The following is a 17989-nucleotide window of genomic DNA, read 5'->3' as shown; positions in this document are numbered from 1 at the left end:
TTTTTCTCAGAAGGTGGGGAAGTGCCCTGAAGTTCCTCTTTCTGCTGTGGAGCTTTACAAGAAAGTTACTGCTACAAAGCCACACTGGCTCTGCCAAAAGTGTTCATGGCCTATGATTAATAGCCTGCCTCTGATCATGTTTCCAGTTATGGTTATGATTCACAGACTGTGGCCTAACTCTTTCTATTTCTGAGACATTCTCTTCTGTAAACCACACAGCTCTGCTTTCTTCATTGACACTTGGGATTTTACAATGTCACGGTGCATAGTGAAAGATATGGCAAAAAGATAGTCAGTCATGCAGACAGGCAGAGCACCATATTTACTACCATTCTGAAGCAAAAATAGAAGCAGAGAGCACTGGCCAGTGGATTTCAGCCACCAGACAAAAAAAGTTGCATGTTGTTCTGTAGGGTATCTGGGGAGGTTTCTTATTCTGGCAGAGCATCTAAGAACACAGGACCTCAGGCCTTGCTATGTGCAGAGTTGGTTCCCAGTCAGCAGTCTGGCTGATGGCCTCAGTTTCAAGCTGGATGGCTTCTAGACGGCTAGGCTGACACCTAAAATAGATGAATATGTCATTTACAGAAATGTGAGAAATAGGATCTGAAAGAGTTGATAGTAAATGTCCAGTTGCCTTAGGATTTGGAGAGAGAATGAGACGGGGCTCAGCACTTTTGGCTGTGTAAGGAAACAAGACTGACTGTAAGGAATACATTTCCCTCTTGCTACAAGGAAGGAGAGATTGATGTCGGCATGAGGATCCTTTCGGTGCAGAATAAATCCTGCACTGCTGAAACCTAGTGTTAGAACAAGATATGGAAATGCAATGCAAAGATCAAATTCTGTTCCTAGTACAAGATGATTCTTCCAGTCCAGTGTTGTGCAGCCTGTGGTGGAGCAATGCCTTGGATCCTTCAGCTCTCTGATGACAGAGATACTTGCACTTGATGGAAGCCTCATCTCATCCCTCTCCCAGCTATACCTTTCTTATACATGTTGATGGGCAAGAAAGGTTTATACAGCCCAATGGTTTTAGGAGCCAAAACTAGAGAAAAAGGATGAAACTGCAGGAAAAAGTGGTAAGCTGGTTCCATAGCTGTCTCACAGAGCATAAAGAAGAGGGAGAGGTGGATCCCAGGACAAGACAGGAGAAAGGTGTTTTGACTTACTTCTGGATGGTTTAAGTCGTTGCAGGAAATAAATTGTCCAAGGAAGTTTATCTTAAGTCCGGCATGAAACCTAAGTTTCTGTCAGCAGCTTGAATGTAGGTAAAGAGATGATTACAAAGAGCAAAACCTGTGACTTGAGGGACAGTAAAGGTGAAACTGAGAAGTAATAACTTACTCTGGTTGCTAGATGAGATATTTCTGTTCTTCTTCAATATCACAAAACCCAGAAGAAGTATGATCAATATAATCACAGCTATAAGTGGGCCAAAGAAATTTATCTTCACTTTCTCCATTTTTTCCCCCTGTATCTCTAAATAAGAAAACAGAGGAGATACAGCAAAGATTTAATTTGGTGACAGTTAGCTTAAACAATCTGTCCCAAAGTTACGTGAATTAGAAGTGTAGGGAAAGGCCCTCAGCATCCTTTGCTTTTACAGTGCTTTAATAGTGTCAGCAAATTACTATCCATATTGCTTTATTTCAATTTCCAATAAACAGCGAAACCACCAAGTCTTAACAGCCACTTCAACAACAGTAAGGTAAAGTATTCTTTCTGAAATTTGGGTAATGTGAGAGATCAGTGACTTGATTAATACAAGAGCCTATGAGGCAGCTACTGCGCTACTGCTACTCTTTGTTACTGTGCAAGTTTGAAGAACCTGGGATATGTTACTACTTGGTGTCTGTTGGAAATGATGGTCAAACCCTAGTGAAATGCCGTAAGGGACGTGAAAGTAGCAGGGAATGCAAAGGAGATTCCCTCTATTTCTGGTTACTGTGCTTTTGAGGTTCTGGTTGCTAGGTTTAGCAACTGATAGAGCTTCAGTTATCACCAAAGAAAGCTTTTGTTTCTGTGGAGTTCCTAGTTTCTTACCCACCATCACTGCTCATCAGGTGGCTACTTTCATAAAGCCAGGAAGGAGAGAAGAATTCAATAGGGAAGAGGAGGATGCAGCACTGTAGCTAATATAGCCATGTTAACACTCATAAGCAACATGTAGGGCTGTGCAAACCTCAGAAGACTCCTGTATTGTATTTTAATATAGTATTTAAAAATTCTAGAATGTAAGGACATCAGAGGCAGTTTGCCATATTGATGACTTAACCCTCTAGCTAAATTTATAGGAAGAAAACTGCACTGTGTAACTTTTTATCAGAATGAGTGGCAAGCTTCTTTTACATCTGCCTGTAGGCTTTCCTGCAATGCTACCATTCCCTCTTGGCTCCCTGTTCCTGTCAGCTGATGCACAGCTCTCCCTCTTCAACCCTGTCTAAAGGAGACATGTGCAAGCCATATGGGAATTGTCTTTATTTTGATATGCTTTTGCCATAACTTATGAGCAAAAATATGTCAAAGGATGTTTTCCTGTCCCAGGAGATAAATAAAATACAGCTTTAGTTTAAAGAAAGGATCAGTCATGTGGAACCCCAACATAACCCAGCAGTAAAGTCTTATTGGAACTTTGTTCCCCAGCTTTTTCTTGCAAGAGGTGTCCAAAAAAAGACACGATCCCAGAGAAAGAAAATCCCCAAATAGTAATTTTGAAATGCACACTTCATTCTGCCAAATGTTAGGAAAAGCACCAGGAATGCTTCTAAGACTAGTCAAAGTTTCATGGCCTTTACACTTAAACACAGCACAGTCTATTTGGCAGTTTGTGAGCCAAATCTGGTCCAAGGGACTCTTCTGTTTAGCCTTCTGCCCCTCTCTAGGGAATGATTAAAAATAGCAGCTCAAGCACCTAAACACCAGGAAAAAAGCATTTCTACAATCAGGGCATTGTTACTGGAACAACCCGCTGAGAGAGGTTGTGAAGTCTCTATCCTGGGAGATTTCTAAAACTCAACTGCATAAGGCCCTGTGCTACCTGTTGACCCTGCTTTGAGCAGAGTGGTTGGACTAGATGATCTCCAGATGCCTCCTCCAACCCCAACAGTTCTCTGATTCTGTGAAGTGGCAACTCTCTTAACAGCTAAATGTCACCTCCAGAGACTGGTTGCCACCTAATCCTGACATCCAGGTTGTTTTGTTGCAACTACTGCAGCAGCATCTAAGGAGGGGATGAACAGGGCTGTGTTCCGGATTGGGTGGCAGTAGCCTTCCTTCTGTTTCCTTGCTGTAATAAGACTTGCCATATGAAAAGGAGAGGGAATTTGGTGGCCATGGCTGCTGGTGAACATCCAAAGCTTGTAACCAACTCCTACTGCTACTTAGGGTTTACTCCCTGCCTTGACTATGCTGCTATCTGTGATTAGCTCTATTACAGTGTGCACTGCTCCTATCCGTGCAAAAATTGGAATGGGTGAATGGAGACTCACCTATGCCTAGTGGCACTGAGACAAGGCTCCCCAGCTGCCCTCCAAGGTGAAGCAAGCAGCTAATATTAGTAAGGGTGTTTGTAGGAACTGTGATATTCAGCTTGCTAGTAACATTGTACAGCTTTGTTACAGCATCCTGTGAAACGTCCATGTGATGCATACGCTTGTATGTTACGTTTTCGTGTGAAATTAGCCAAGTCATATTCTTGGGCTCTGGATAACCTCCTCTGGAAGAACAGGAAAGATTCAAGTATGCGTTGGGCTTTGGTTCCCCAGTGTCCAGCCGTGCTATCTCAGGTTGACTATAGTTGGCTGAAACAGACCAAAGAGAAAGCATCATGAGGCAGACATATCACATCTTGAGACAGCTCCTGACAATTATTTAAGATTTTCAGGCAGAATTAAGTCTAAACACATTTCCCAGGAAAACAACAGGAGTCCCAAGAAGGGTTTGTTATATTTTTGGTGTACACGTAGACTTGCTCCTCCTTGTCCTCAGGGTGTTTCAAGGACATAAGTCTGATCAGTCAGACAACGGACTCTTGTCTGTCCCACCTCTCTTAGGTCCATTGACACCTGAGAATAATCAAGCCTGGCCTGCTTGCAAGTCAGTGCATAAGCACAAAATGGGAATGGGACACAGTGCTGCCTACACTCAACCTCCTGATTTTAAGTAAGGGGAAAACCAGAAGCTTCTAATGGTGAAATGTAGAGAAAGAAATCATCTGAGGGACTTCAGATGGGGTAAGCTGGACATCCAGTGCTGTCATAGGCACAAATATCCTTGGTTTCTGTCAGTAATCTTTTAGCTTTTAACTAATACTCTCTAATAAATAATCTCCCAAATATTCCTAACCAGGATTTGTTTGGTTAAGAGGCTGTAGTAGAAATAGTAGACTATAACAGAAAAGGAGAAGGAGAGAATGTAGACATAATACTGACTGCATGTTGGCGTACAGGAAGTTAAAAAAAAACCAACAAAAAACAAACCACAAGAAAATACAAGAAATGGACTCAAGGCTTCATTGAAAATACTTTATTATTTAAGTGCCAGTAGGACTAAAGATAGTATGGAGAAATATTGCAGAAGGGGAAAACGATTCTTAGAAAAATATGAGACTAAGAAGGTCTGACTCTTCTGCACACACACTCAACATGTTTGATACAGGCTCTAATCCTTGCCCCAGTGAATTCTTGATATGAATGAAGAAATATGATGTTGCTTTTATTTGCTGTATGCCAACACACAGAGATAAGGATTTAGCTTAGTCACATAGAGCCCCATGAGAGTCCATGGCTGTGAGTTCAAAACGGAAAAAGCCCCAACTTTTTCATACCCCAAAACTTAGTTAAGTTTCCCTCAGGAGAGCTCAAGCTTCCTCTTTTTCCTTGAGATCTGACTTGCTTAGCTGTCTGCTCAGTCCAGCTTCTGTCTGAAGTATTTATTCTCTCCTTGACATTTTATAGAGAGGGTAGGAATGTAATACATGGCTGTGAAACCTGCCAGATCTCATCCAAGCGATTTGAGTTTCAGTCTTATTGACAGTAAACAAGTGGAAATAGTGGAATACACCCTGATCAAAGCACTTCTGGTTTTATGGCTTCTGGAACTTCAATTTACTGAAAAGTGATGCAGGGTGTGGACTACATATATGTAAGCTTTGGACTGTTAACATAAAAACATGTTTCAGGAAGTCTTTTGATTTAAAGAAAACGTGTCTTCCAAAAAGGCTATGGGCTTAGATTTAAATACCTCAGGTGACAGATCCATCAAGCCCTTAATATTTTTCTCAATGGCTTAATCATCCTACCTGGTTTTGTTCCATTTTCTAAAGTGACAACGTGCTTTACTTCTCACTTCTTTTCAGCCACTGACTATTTTCATAACTTCACTGAAGTAATTAGTTGTTTTTTTTTTTTAAAAAAAATCCAGTATTTTATGTGTATTTCAGGTTCCCATACTCTGAAAACAAGACTCTTCTCAGTCTCCTGCATTATAAGGTAACCAGATCAATCTTTCCATGTCTCCAACTGGACTGTATTTTTTCCAGCCTGCAGATAACTCTAGTAGATCTCCATGCTTTTAACTTTTTAATCATCCCCTTTAAAATGAGGACACAAACTGTTCTCATCCGTTTCACTCCCAACTCTTTGAATAGTACATATTTTGACACAGCTTCCCTAGTTTAATTTACTTCCCTTGTTGATCTATCTGAAGGAAGCATTAGAGCCATGTTATAGCAGCAGAATTTCCAGTTACGCTGCTTGTCCCCATGGTCCATACATTGCCTGTTTAAGAACAAAAGCTTTCCATTGTGAAGTCTTCCTTTCTTGCTGAAGAATGATCTGTGTTAATTGTTCTTGTATAAATCATCCTGACTCTACCCAATATATATAATATACATGTAATCTGTGTATTTTCCTAACGTAATAAATATAAATAACTCATGTAAATGGTATTAGAAGGTACTTCAGTATTTCTGAATGGGCTTGGTCACCAGGTGATCTAAATAGCTTTGTATGACTGCCCTATCCTTCTTGTACAGCACTCAAGCTTTCTCATGTCCATTTTAAGTGTGACATGCTGTACTACAAAAAAATATTGCACGTATGATATGAGATTCCAATTAAGAAACAGTAGGTAAGCACAAGTACCTTTGTATTTTCCTTCTAATTATTTTCAAGGTTTTGTTTTATACTGCTCTTTCCTTTGGGAACTTACTGAACAGAATCATTTGGAAGGAACACAGCAGCAGAGTTAAAACAGTCTTCCTAAATTAAACCATAAAAGGTCTGGGAGAATTTTAGTGCCTAAGTATGAGACTTCTATAACATGTTGCTCAGATGTTGGCTAAGCTGATATAACTAATTTAACTGCTTGAATTAACCAAATAGTTGAGGCTAAGCATCTCTTAAATTGGAGGCCTTGCTATTGAGTGCACATTATGAGTTTCTGAGTTCTAAAACTTTGCTGAAAATACTCATCAGGTGGGTTCTGGCAGAACCAAAGTTAACAATCTAGGTTTTCTATCTGCCGATTGAGGGATCATCTGCTGACAGCACAAAGCTAAATAGACTCAGATGTCATGGTACTCCATTTCTGAGTGCTGTTACACCATGGCCTGTTGTCTTTTGAAGCAGTTTTGAAGCCTGAAAACAGTAGTGGAAGTTGGAAGCTGTTATTATTAATGACTAGCACTATCATAGTGGAAGAGAACACAAGCATACAGACAAACGTTACTAGCAGAGCAGCTTAAAATAGAATAGGAAAATATATTAGGAATTACTAGAATATTAGAAAATATTAGGAAAAGATTACTTCGTCACTGAACCCCATTCCCCCGTTAAAAGATTTTCTGCCTTTTCCTCTGATAACAGGCAAGAAATCAGGTTGAATCTCATCAATGCCTGCATTTTTTCTTCAGAGATATTTTCAGTCTTACTTTAACTGAGCATATGAATTTCTACTCCTCCACATATAAGCTGCTCTTTTCTTTATTTTCCCTGCAATTTATATCATCATAAAAGAGCTGGGTGTTTGCAGAAATCTTGTTATGTTTCAACTGTAATTTACCACCAATGATGCTAACTATTACTGCTTTTAATAGAACGCAGTGCATCAGATGCAAATAAAGTGGTGTATTTTCCAGAGTCCTAAAAGCCATAAAACTTGCAGGAGGCAAGAGGAAGAAGGCAAAATGGTTTTCACTGTAAAGTATGACAGAGTGGGAATCCAGAAAGATACAATATTGAGCAAATTATTGCCTCATTTTCTACTTCTAATTGCTTCCACCTGAACACTTTTCACTGAGCTGAGGATTTTCCATTGAGAAGCTCTTTGGAAAGCATCTTTAGAAATTCTGCTCCAGTGCAGGTACATTTTCAGTGGCTTGGGGACAGTACCCCGCATTTCTGGACTGAACAAAGTGACATAGAACCCCCTCGCCCCGCAAAAAACCCGGACCATATGGCAATTAGAAGTGATTGCTTACCAATGATGTGCAGTAAGCACTCAGATGTGTGTATGACCTTTGGCGATCCTTTATCTCTGTGCTGTATAATACATGTATACTGTCCCTCGTCCACAATTCCTGCATTTGACAATTGCAAGGTCCATTTGTCCATATCCATCTTGGTGCGATTTACATATTTAGGACTAAGGTTATCATGTATTTCTTGGCCATAGTATACTTCATGCACCACTTCAAGAGCGTCTTTTTGCCAAAAAACTCTTAAATCCTTTATGTCTGTTTTCTGAGAGTTTGGAAAAGAGCAGGATAGGTATGCAGTGTGATTGAGAAATGACTTCACCTGATGTACACTGGCAGCAATACCTTAGACAAAGAGAAAGAAGAAATTAAGATTTCCATCAGCTAAGAAAGAACACCAAGTTTTTGCACTCACAGAGGCAACACTTAATGACAGCAGAAATAAAAACGCCACTATTTAGACACAAATTCTCCCACTATGTATGACAGGACACATAGTTCTTCAAATTGACTCAGTCTTTGGAGTCTAGGTCATAAAACTGTTTTTTATTTCCCTTCCTGTATTTTACTTTCCAAGGAAGGTCTACCACACAGAGGTTGTGAGCATCTATATTTTAGGACTTAAATGCAGGCAAAAGGTCCAAACAGTTCGTGTATGTAGCATCCTGAGTGTAGTGAGATTCTGCCACAAAGGAGATATATAGTTGCACAATTTATTTTTAAAAAGTTGAATTCATTCTCCTAATAAAATAACATAGCATTGCAGTTTTTGATGAAAATGTAAAGTGCACACTGTGTGGTAAATGTTGGCGTCTAGGGAATATATGACTAGAAGGTCAGAACCGGGTGAAGACTTTCAGTCTCACTGAGGAATGAATATAAAGTTTAATGAGAAATTAAATGTCAGATTTAACTGTTCTGTAATTAATCTAGAGTTTGATGACAGATTAAATGTCAAATTTAACTGTTCTGTTGCTGATCTTGCTAATAGAAATACTCAGTAAATACAATTATGCCTTCATGCAAAGAAAGCATGAACCATATTACACAAGGGATGATTTTTCTCCAGCTTTCATCAGTGCATGCATCCATTATTATTGGTGGTGATGGGCTGGGAGGACTCTCTTTCCTTGGAATGAGAAATGCACTCCTCTGCCCCAGAAGATACAAACACCTCTGCCGTGCTCAAAAGGAGGAGGAGATTTACAGTCTCTCTTCTGGTGAAAAGTTTTGACTGCTCTTTCAGAGCACCAGACTGCAAAATTATCTCCACGGCTGCCTTACAACTCTAGTCGTCCCATAACAAACTATCAGCTTTCAGTTTAATACCGTTCTGTTCTATGATATATAGAGGCGATATGGACAGATTTAAATTGAAAATTTAAAAGCAGCATAAAAATAAGTGTAATGTAAAGATATAAAGTTGAAGAGAGAAAGTACTTACTATATATTTTATAGAGTCCCTGCACACAATTTAAATACTTGTCACATAGGCTATATGACCTTGATTGTGCAATGGAAATGATTAATTACTACTAAGGAATGAGCTTCTTAGTGGATGAAAAAGTATCACATAGTGGGACACAAATAATCTAAACAGTTTTTACAATTAAATTTGTGGTTTTTACCTGGGAGAAGTATCATAGCATGAAGGAAGAGTATGCAGACCTCCATGACACTGTGAGAACGAAGAATGAAATAAGTATATTAGAGGTTGAAAACACTCCAGTACCTTCTCCAGTACTCCCAAAGAAGTGGTAAGACATTTTAGCAAGAGAGAGATTATTGAGAAAGTTAACCTCACCTTTTCCCATGGACTGGTGCAAGGACTTCTCTGTTCTTCACAGCCTTTAGCAACAAGAAGCATGCCATGACAGATCTCTGGTTTACAGAGAAGATGAAGTGATGCAAGATTACTGCAGATGGGGTATGCCATGGGAGGAACACAAAGCCCCCAGGGTGCTAAGAACAGGATGAGTACCCTAAATGTCTGATGCGAAGGAAAGAGGAATGGGGTGCATGCCTGGCCTGGCAGTGTGGGGAAGAAGATGGGGGAATTGAAAGTGGAGGGGGAGGAAAGCGTGACACAGAAGGAGGAGGTGGGGGAGAGAGCACAATGATGTCAGCTACCAGAAGTGATGAAGTGTGTGATCTTCAGTTTTGTAACAGGAACCTATCCTTCACAACAGTAAAAGACAACTGAGAGAAATCGTATATGGTTTAAAGAGGCTAAACAGCACATAATTTGCCGTCAAGAAAAGCTCGCATCTGTTTAGAAAAAAAAGAAAAATCCCTACAACTTATCTTATAAACAAAATACTTGTATGGCTGCTCGTGTTCATGTGGTATAATGGCCTATAATCCTAGTAAACAGGCAAATGTCATTCCCATGCACTGGTGAGAGAGCAGCACCTGCATCTGACTGGCCTGTGGTTGATGATTTGCATTTTAGCAGCACTTTTGTGTTTTTCATATACCTTTTCCATATATTTCTTCACTCTCCTTTAAAGAGCTCCAGAGAATCCTCTTTTGCTGGAGCAGATGTAAAAACTCTTCAGCTCTCATACTACTTAAAAATGGTGAGATTGCTGTCTGCTGTCCTCACTGGTAGTACAGCTTCCTGACGGTTTCCTATTTTTTGTCATGTTTTATTTTAAGCTGGTACACTTGGGTCTTTACCTTTCCCCCATGTCTCAGGGAGCAAGAGCCTCTTCTGTTAAATACAGAATTCCCTTCATTCTGCTGACATGTTTTTTGAGTGCACTGCAACGTCTAGAACTGTGAATGGTATTTTTTCTAGATCAGATTCATCCTGACTTTTCTTAGGACAGGGGAGAAAGAAGCCCAAATGTCTCAGAGAATATAGACAATTTTGTTTGTGATCCACCTGTGGTAGCAGAAGAGGAGGGAGGGCTGGTGCAGAATCCATTGGTGTAGACAGAGTTGATTCTCTTTCTGCTCCAGCCATCCTACTACATAGTGAACTTTTATCAAGGGGTTTTCCTCCTAGGCTGGGCCCCACAGAATTAAACCACACAACTGGTTGCCTAAATAAAATTGCCTGTGCCCAGCACTGAAAACTACAGAACCTCCTCAGTAATCATGTTTCCCTCCTGTGTATAAGAATTTTGCTTCTAGACAAGTAAAAAAAAAAAAGGATAGCCCTATTTTTTGGATCTAGTGCAGGTGTGTAAGAGGAGAAATCAAAACAATTTAGCAACTGGAAGCATAAGTGAAGGAGAGAGAGTGTACTGCTATAGATAGTCATGTTTTGCAAGACTGTCTCACAACAGCAAGGACCAAAACTAGAACTGAAAATAAGAGTAATGGAGAGAAATAAAACCTGGGCAAAAATGCCAGATAACACTTCTTGCCTTTCTTTGTAGTTTGGATGTGGAGCTGTGAGGACAGAAGTCTCAGAGATCCTACATGGTTACCTGGCAGCTGTCTTCCAGGAGAAGGTGTGCTGTTGGGATAGTTGCATGAAGAAGGATCCCGTGAGTCTGCGGAGGAGGGTACACCCACGTTCCCTGCAGAGGGAGGTCACTGAGTGTGGCAAGCTGCTTCTCTCACGCAAGCTGCCTTATAGAGAGCTGCTGAATCATGAATCGGGACACTAAAACCTCAGTGCTCCAAGCAGCTTCTCTTCTCCTTTTTTTACAAGATGCCTTGAACCAGCAAATGCAAATCCTTGGAGCCAGTGTCCGGAAGACCAAGGAGAGGAAGGAGAATTACACAGTCTGTGTTGTCTACTTACACCATTTTTTTGACATATTCAGTACAAATTCTGTGCTCAGTTCTCTTTTATATCTGCAGCCTGCTGAAAGGCTGGTTATGTCCCAGAACTGTTTAGCAGCCAAATGGGACTAGGTAAGAGAGGAAAGACAGACTTTTGCCCATGGCTCGCAAATGGTGCAGGCCAAATGCCCTCTTCATGGCCATGGCCCAATGCATGAGCACTGCTCTACTTCAGAGCACTACAGGTCTGTGTGTGGATGTGCAGTTTTTCTGTTCACATGTTGGCTGCATCCAGTTGTGGAAGTGGCATTTTTTCATGATGCCAGTGATAATCGATGAGATGGGAATGGTTTGAAGATCCAGGGCTTAAAAATGATCTCTGACATCCAGAATTATGTGAGGTCAGTCCATGGGGAGGTAACTGGTTTTTCTCGCTAAATAGGGCTAGATCTATGTTGACTTTTGAGGCTTTGTCAGCCATTCTTGGAGATGTCCCCACGCCTCACAATTACAAATCATGTGTGCATGTCAGAGATGAAAAATGGAGAAGTATATTAATTGAAATGATGTCACTATGCAGTCAGTAGTCACACTCCACCCTTTATTGACTATCTCTGCAGTCCAATCACTGAAAGGAGAATAAACCATATGAGTACACGCACTTTATTGTCCCTATTCATGACTGCTTTGGTTTGGCCCAAACCAGTCTGAGAAAAGTCATGAGATAGTTCCCACTTAGCTGAGTACAGCCAGGTTCTTCCCTGAAGAGCTCTAAGATTGATGTTCAGGAAAAAGAGGCAACTTCACTGCCTTTACTTTGAGGGCAATTTCCAGAAAGCCCTGTGCAACTTATTTTGAGATTGGCTTGCGCTTTCTGACTATTGTTCCTCCCAGATCAGCATGTGAATCCAGCATGTGAAAACCCAATATGCACAGTGAGGCGTGAAAGTCTTGGAGTAAACAAGAGCTTTTTATCTGGTATGCTTGCCTGTGTTTTCATTTGCTCTCTTTTTTCCTGTTTCCATTTTTGGATGTAGTCACTATCTTTTGAAAGACACTGTCAAATGTGCGCCCTTTGACTCTGAAGTTCCTCCACTGCCCTTCAGTTCATTTCAAAATGTTCCTTTCTTACATGTTCTTACATGTAATTTGTTGATTTTTTCACATCAAATACGTATCTTCTATGAGAAGACTCTCCTCCCCCACAGTTCATAATAAACTCAAAACAAAACTGGCCACTGAACTAGTAAGCAACTTGACTTTTCTAGTGTAGGGAATTTTTCTAAAATTTCCACCCTGTTGCAACACAGTAGCTCCATGAGCAGTGCTGTGAGCCTCCTGGAGACAGGACATCTGTGACTAAGAGTTTCCAACGCTGACCTGAAAGCTACCCTAGAGACCTCTAAATGAAATTCTGCTAAAAATGCATTTGCCAGCCTTCCCCCATGTTGTAAACACATCTGAACAAGTGTTATCAAAGGAAATCATAATTTAAGATTCCCTTAATGTGGCAAGGTCAGAGAATTCTAGGATGCTCTCCATCCAAACACTAAGCCATACAACCACATAAATATCCATAAGGGACACATTTTAAAAACATACCACTATCCAGGCAACTTGTTTCCTACATGCTTCTCCAGTTAGAAGGTGGCACTGTTATAAGCAATTGCTAAACTTTTTCTATTGTTCATTCTTTTAGAACAGTCTTTTACTTCAAGTTACATTTCCAAAATCTGGGCTTGTTGTTTCATTATGTTGTTATTACATTTAAAAAAACCCTCCATCTCTGTAATTTTTGATTTCTGAATACATTTGTATTCCTTCCCACCATCCCTTCTTTCAACAACATCCTTATTATTATATCTTATGATATCTAAGATCTTCAGGAGGACTATGACTTTCTCTATGATTCTGAGATCGCTTTGCTCTAACATCCAGAAACTGCTCTTTTAATAACAATTAACCACCACCAATTATTTCAGTAATACCTTTGGTCCAAAGATCATGGAGCATTCCACTGCCTCTGCAAGCAGAATTCTTCATCCACAACCAAAGGGTGGATATCTCAAAGACAGCACAGCAACTGCTGAACAACACGCGGTCCCACAGCACAAATCATAGGAGGCGAACACCTACTCCAACAAGTGAAACTGCGGGGGAAATTCGGAGGGGAAGAACATCATCAACCAGAACGAGACATCTGTTGGGATTAGCTGTGGTGCTTATTCTGAGTTCCACCTAAAGGACAGGTCAGGTTGACATATTTTTCCACATTCTAAGCTACACCTGGCCACAGAACCGGCAAGTTGGTTGAACTACTTCTGCATCACAGGTACCACACCAGGTGATGTCTGTCCTCCTTTCCCAGCCCTCACGCTTGCTTCAAGGTTAGTCAGGAAAACTTGTCAGCTGGGAAGTAGCAATTGCTGAATTGACTTATCACCAGATCACACTAACCTGTTTGACTTTGCAACAAAACAGAGAAGGAGCGCATGCCTGTTCCCACACAGGTGGCAATTTAGAAATGCCAGCTGATTAAGTTTCTTCAAGAATCATGGTACAGAAGAAGGAATTCAAATGCCCACTCCGAAACTGGCCCTCATCCATTCAAATGTCTGGAAATGGCAGCACGGCTACACAATGCAGTACAGGCATATCCTCAAATCAGTTTTCCGGGCACCTCTCATGGAAAGATATGTTCTGTACACAAAAGGCTGAATCTGTAGTTGCTTCCTAACCTACACTCAAACACACCTAACAAGGATTAGCAGCCATACAATATATGTTTAGTCCTTAGATATTACATTATTTTCAATGTCTTTCATAACCAGCTGGGCACATGGCACAAAGCTCATACTGCTTCTTAAACAGGAGGGTCACTGATCAGGAGCTACTTTTTCTTTTAATCTCAATTATGAAATGAAGATGTGATATTCAGAAGTGCAGTTAAAGGAGTCAAGCCCTTCTGCTCTCAGTTCTAGTGCAGATACTCTGGGAACACATAGTGATTTTCTCACAGGGCTTCTCATGACACATTAATTGATTTACAAAGCTAAAGGAAGAGGTTTTACCTTTTGGTTTTGGGTGCCTCCCTTCAACCATCAGAATTGCAGTAGCTGGAAAGAAAGGACCTGATCTCCTGTGTACTGCTGTAAATTAAGACTGCCATCCTTATAACATGCATAACTGGAAAATGTCTTGCAGATCCACTTTGGTCCTTTTGCCCAGTTTATGATTATAAACATTCTGTTCCAGAAATTCAGGAAATAATTGTGTTGATGCCACTATAGAATGGGTTCTGGCTCATTCTGCTATGGGTTAGTCAGCTTGCTCTAGGGAATAAGGGATGTGTGTGAGGCTGCTACGATTAGCAGCTGTGACTCAAATGAAATAGAGAGCAGCTGTGGAGTCACTTTACTAACAGCAATTACATTTTTACAAATGTATGATCCTACTCATTTATAGGGGCATTACAAAGGCTTGCCTCAATAACTGCTCAAATTATTATCAGGTAAATAAAAAAGCAAAACTACTCAATCAAAAGCATTATTACAATACTAAGGAGTACCTTATTTCTTTTTCCAGACTTCCTGTCTCAGAGGCAGCAAAATACTCCAGTATGGATCTTGACAACAGAAATAATCATTCTTTCCTCTGTCCTCAGTGCCTGTTCAACACCATATGCAGAAAGCCTAGATCACAGAAAATCAACCCGTTCCTATCACAAATATGTATGTGCTTCTTAACAGCAAGCATCCTCTGTCCAAAAGAAGCTTCCTCTTTTTAAGTTGAAATTCCCCTTCTTTCAGAGCTCATTTAATTCTCTCACAAGTGTCAGTATTACTCACAGTGTCCCTGAGCTGCTGTGTAGCCCTGGTCTTCAAGAAAACCTTTGCTTGGATTTTGCCTGAAGGAAATAACCCTTTTTGGATAGGCTTAGTTTTCATGGCTGGCAAATTCCGTTCACTTTTGTTTGCTTAAATAGGTCTTGTATTAATAGAATGAGAAAGAATAGATTTGTTGACAAGGACTGAAGTTTCTCGAATGAGATTAGACAAAACTCTCTGTCCTTCCCCAATACTCTGCTGCTGAAAGTCACCAAGTTAATTTAAGGTCTGATGACACATTAAAAATACAGTTGAATGGATTGTTATATAAGAAAGGTGGTAGCAGGACTGATTGTGTAACATTTATGGGAAATTAGAGAAATTTAAGCCTATACCTTTACCACAAGCTTCCATTGCCATGTTCTAATTGATTTTTCTATATAACTGAGTAAAGAAGTTGTGCTTATGTGTTTGACTATTTATTTGTATAATTCTTTGATAAATAATAACTTCATTTTCTTATACTGCCAAACTATTTACATGGAATTGATTTCTCCTGTAAACTCATTTTGATTCTGCCAGTTTAGTAAAATTTCAACTTTATCATCCATTAAGGTTTGTTTTAAGTTAGCTTATGTGCATGCAGTGAGCCTCATAACAGCCCAGCTTAATGACTGTAGTTGTGCTTGCCAGCTGTAGATCAAACATTATTCACACCTGAGACATTTTTGTATGAATCACAGTTTGAACATGGCATTCAAAAAGGGGCTGTCTGGAGAGAAAAATCCATCCTGTATCTATTGCCTATTAAACGTTATTAGAAATTAATTCTAAATCAGTTTCTATACACGTCTTTCTTTGTCCAGGACAAACTACTCAACAGCTCTGAATAAAAATGGAGAAGTAGGCTGCTATGAGTAAAAAAGGGGAAGTTTTTTCTCCAGTCTGTAGCAGAGAACTATAATATGCTTTTAACTCACGTTTCCTGTGAAAGCAACCAAAATAATAGTTTCTTCAATGAGATTGATTAAAAACTACTTGGATCTAATTTAAATGTTTTGCAAACAAGTTCAGCAAAATTCTAAAACCTAGGAGGTTTATACACGCTTCAGTTTTTTTAACTTGCTTGCAACTTTGTCTTATAGTTACCAAGAAAAACAGGAGAGGTGCATAGGATTTTCAGAGATGATGGAACATCTTCCCCCCACTCTTAAGATGTCACCAAAAGTAATGATGGATGAGACATAAATGTTGTACTGGAAGTAATCAAATTGGAAATGCTAAATATTCTTTGTCTTACTGCCTACAGAGTCTCACCATTTAAACTCTGAATGTCATACAAATTTATTGAGTTCAGTTTTCATCTGAGTCAAAACATCAGCCAGCCAGGCTGGTTGCAGCTGGATGAGGACGTAGTGCCCTTTGTATGAGCTTGAATAACTTTTGATGCAGTGGGGTTTGGTTCCTTGCTCATGGTGAAAGTTTTGCTATGCATTTATAGGTTAGCCTTGCCTATACTGTTATAGGTGATAATAGATAATTGATGCTGATAGCTCAGTTTGCAATGTATTGCCTGTGATTCTCCCTTAAAAACTTGTTGAGTGGCACCTGAAATAGGAAACCAATGTGACTAATTCAGAAGAGAATCGAAAACGTTTGGAGCAAGACAGAGACAGTGTGTAGGCAAGGAAAGAGAAACTAGATCAGTCTTTAATTGAAACACATAAAAATTACATAAGAATGCCACAGAGAGGGGGGAATTTTGTAGAACAGAATTAGGATTTAGCAGCTGATAAGGTTTTTAAGAGGTTAGTGAGAACACTGTCTAAGACTGTTAGTGGGAAAAAAAACCCAAATTGATGGTAGATCATGAAGAAAAGGTAAGCAAGTATTCAAAAAGGCAGAATGAACTTGAAAACCCAGGCTTAAGAGTGAATTTTCATCAACTGTTCAGCCACTTTTTTGTCTGTTTCTGAAATAAAAACTTTGAAATTGAAGGAAAAATATGGAGAACAAAGTAAGGATTGAAAATAGATCTCCAAGTCAGCAAAGAGGAAACGCATTCTTTGTTGAAATAACTCATACTAAACATTGTGCCTAATACAGCACAACTCTAAAAGCTGACAGGTATCTGGGAAGATGTTTCCTTGAAGCCTAGATTCCTGCTCTGTGAGTTTTCCCCTGGAGATATGTGGCAGCAAGGACAAGATACTACAGACTGCACAGAGCCTTGATGAAATTCACAGCTGTGCAGCAGGGGTGCAGGTTGAAAAGATTTGCTAGTCTGGAGCTGCTTGTGATACCAAAGAACACATATTACAATAAAATTATGTGCAAGAGATTAACTGAAGCACATGTGGACATATACAGAGCCACTCACAGCATGGCTGTGAATGCAGCTCAGGCTGTATCCCCCACGCTCAGTAGATGCTCCAGGCTGACAGAGGACCGAAGTTTGAATGGCTGAAATCTTGGTCATTGTAGATGCAGGTACTACTTACCAGCTTAGTGTTATAAGTAGATTTTACTTATGGTAAGCAGATGTTTTGTTGATACTTGCCAGAGTGGGAAAAGAATGGGATAAAATGGTCAAAGGCAAGCAGATCTGGTGCACAGAATCACATGAGGCTGCAGAGAGGTTTTCTCAGAAAGCTGGTATTGGGTTTTACTGGGAGGGAGGTAAAGGACATCCTGAAGGAAGAGATCTAGGAAATGGTGTGCCTGCAAGTGAGTAAGTGCTGCCTTCCTTGGGAACCCCAGAAAGCTTCCAGAGGAACTGTGTGATCCATTGCCTAAGGCTGAAGTCACCACCTGGGAGGCAAGTGGGAAATTGTGAGCAGCCCAGATCCAGGGTGATGGCACCTGTGGCAAAGAGAACAACGCAGTTTATGGTGAGAGAACCCCCTCAGCCCTGTGTATGATCTCAGTTTTCTCTTAAAGGCAT

At 40.2% G+C, this 17989-nt stretch overlaps 1 protein-coding gene across 1 annotated transcript; it reads right to left on the bottom strand.

Annotated features, from left to right (window-relative positions):
• Positions 1–448: 448 nt before the first annotated feature.
• On the bottom strand, positions 449–10946 carry CD86 (CD86 molecule). The gene is made up of 8 exons (XM_026847186.1): positions 10918–10946; positions 9285–9361; positions 9109–9158; positions 7484–7825; positions 3492–3803; positions 1348–1482; positions 997–1048; positions 449–560 (listed from the first exon to the last, which is right to left on the bottom strand). The coding sequence occupies exons 2-8, from the start codon at positions 9350–9352 to the stop codon at positions 449–451; spliced, it is 1071 nt and encodes a 356-aa protein (XP_026702987.1). The 5' UTR covers positions 9353–9361; positions 10918–10946.
• Positions 10947–17989: the final 7043 nt, after the last annotated feature.

Source organism: Athene cunicularia (genome assembly GCF_003259725.1).
Source record: "Athene cunicularia isolate RWA chromosome 1 unlocalized genomic scaffold, athCun1 chr1_part1, whole genome shotgun sequence".
Classification (NCBI taxonomy): domain Eukaryota; kingdom Metazoa; phylum Chordata; class Aves; order Strigiformes; family Strigidae; genus Athene; species Athene cunicularia.
Note: the sequence above shows the minus strand (reverse complement) of the source record. Positions and strands in the feature narration are given on the sequence as shown.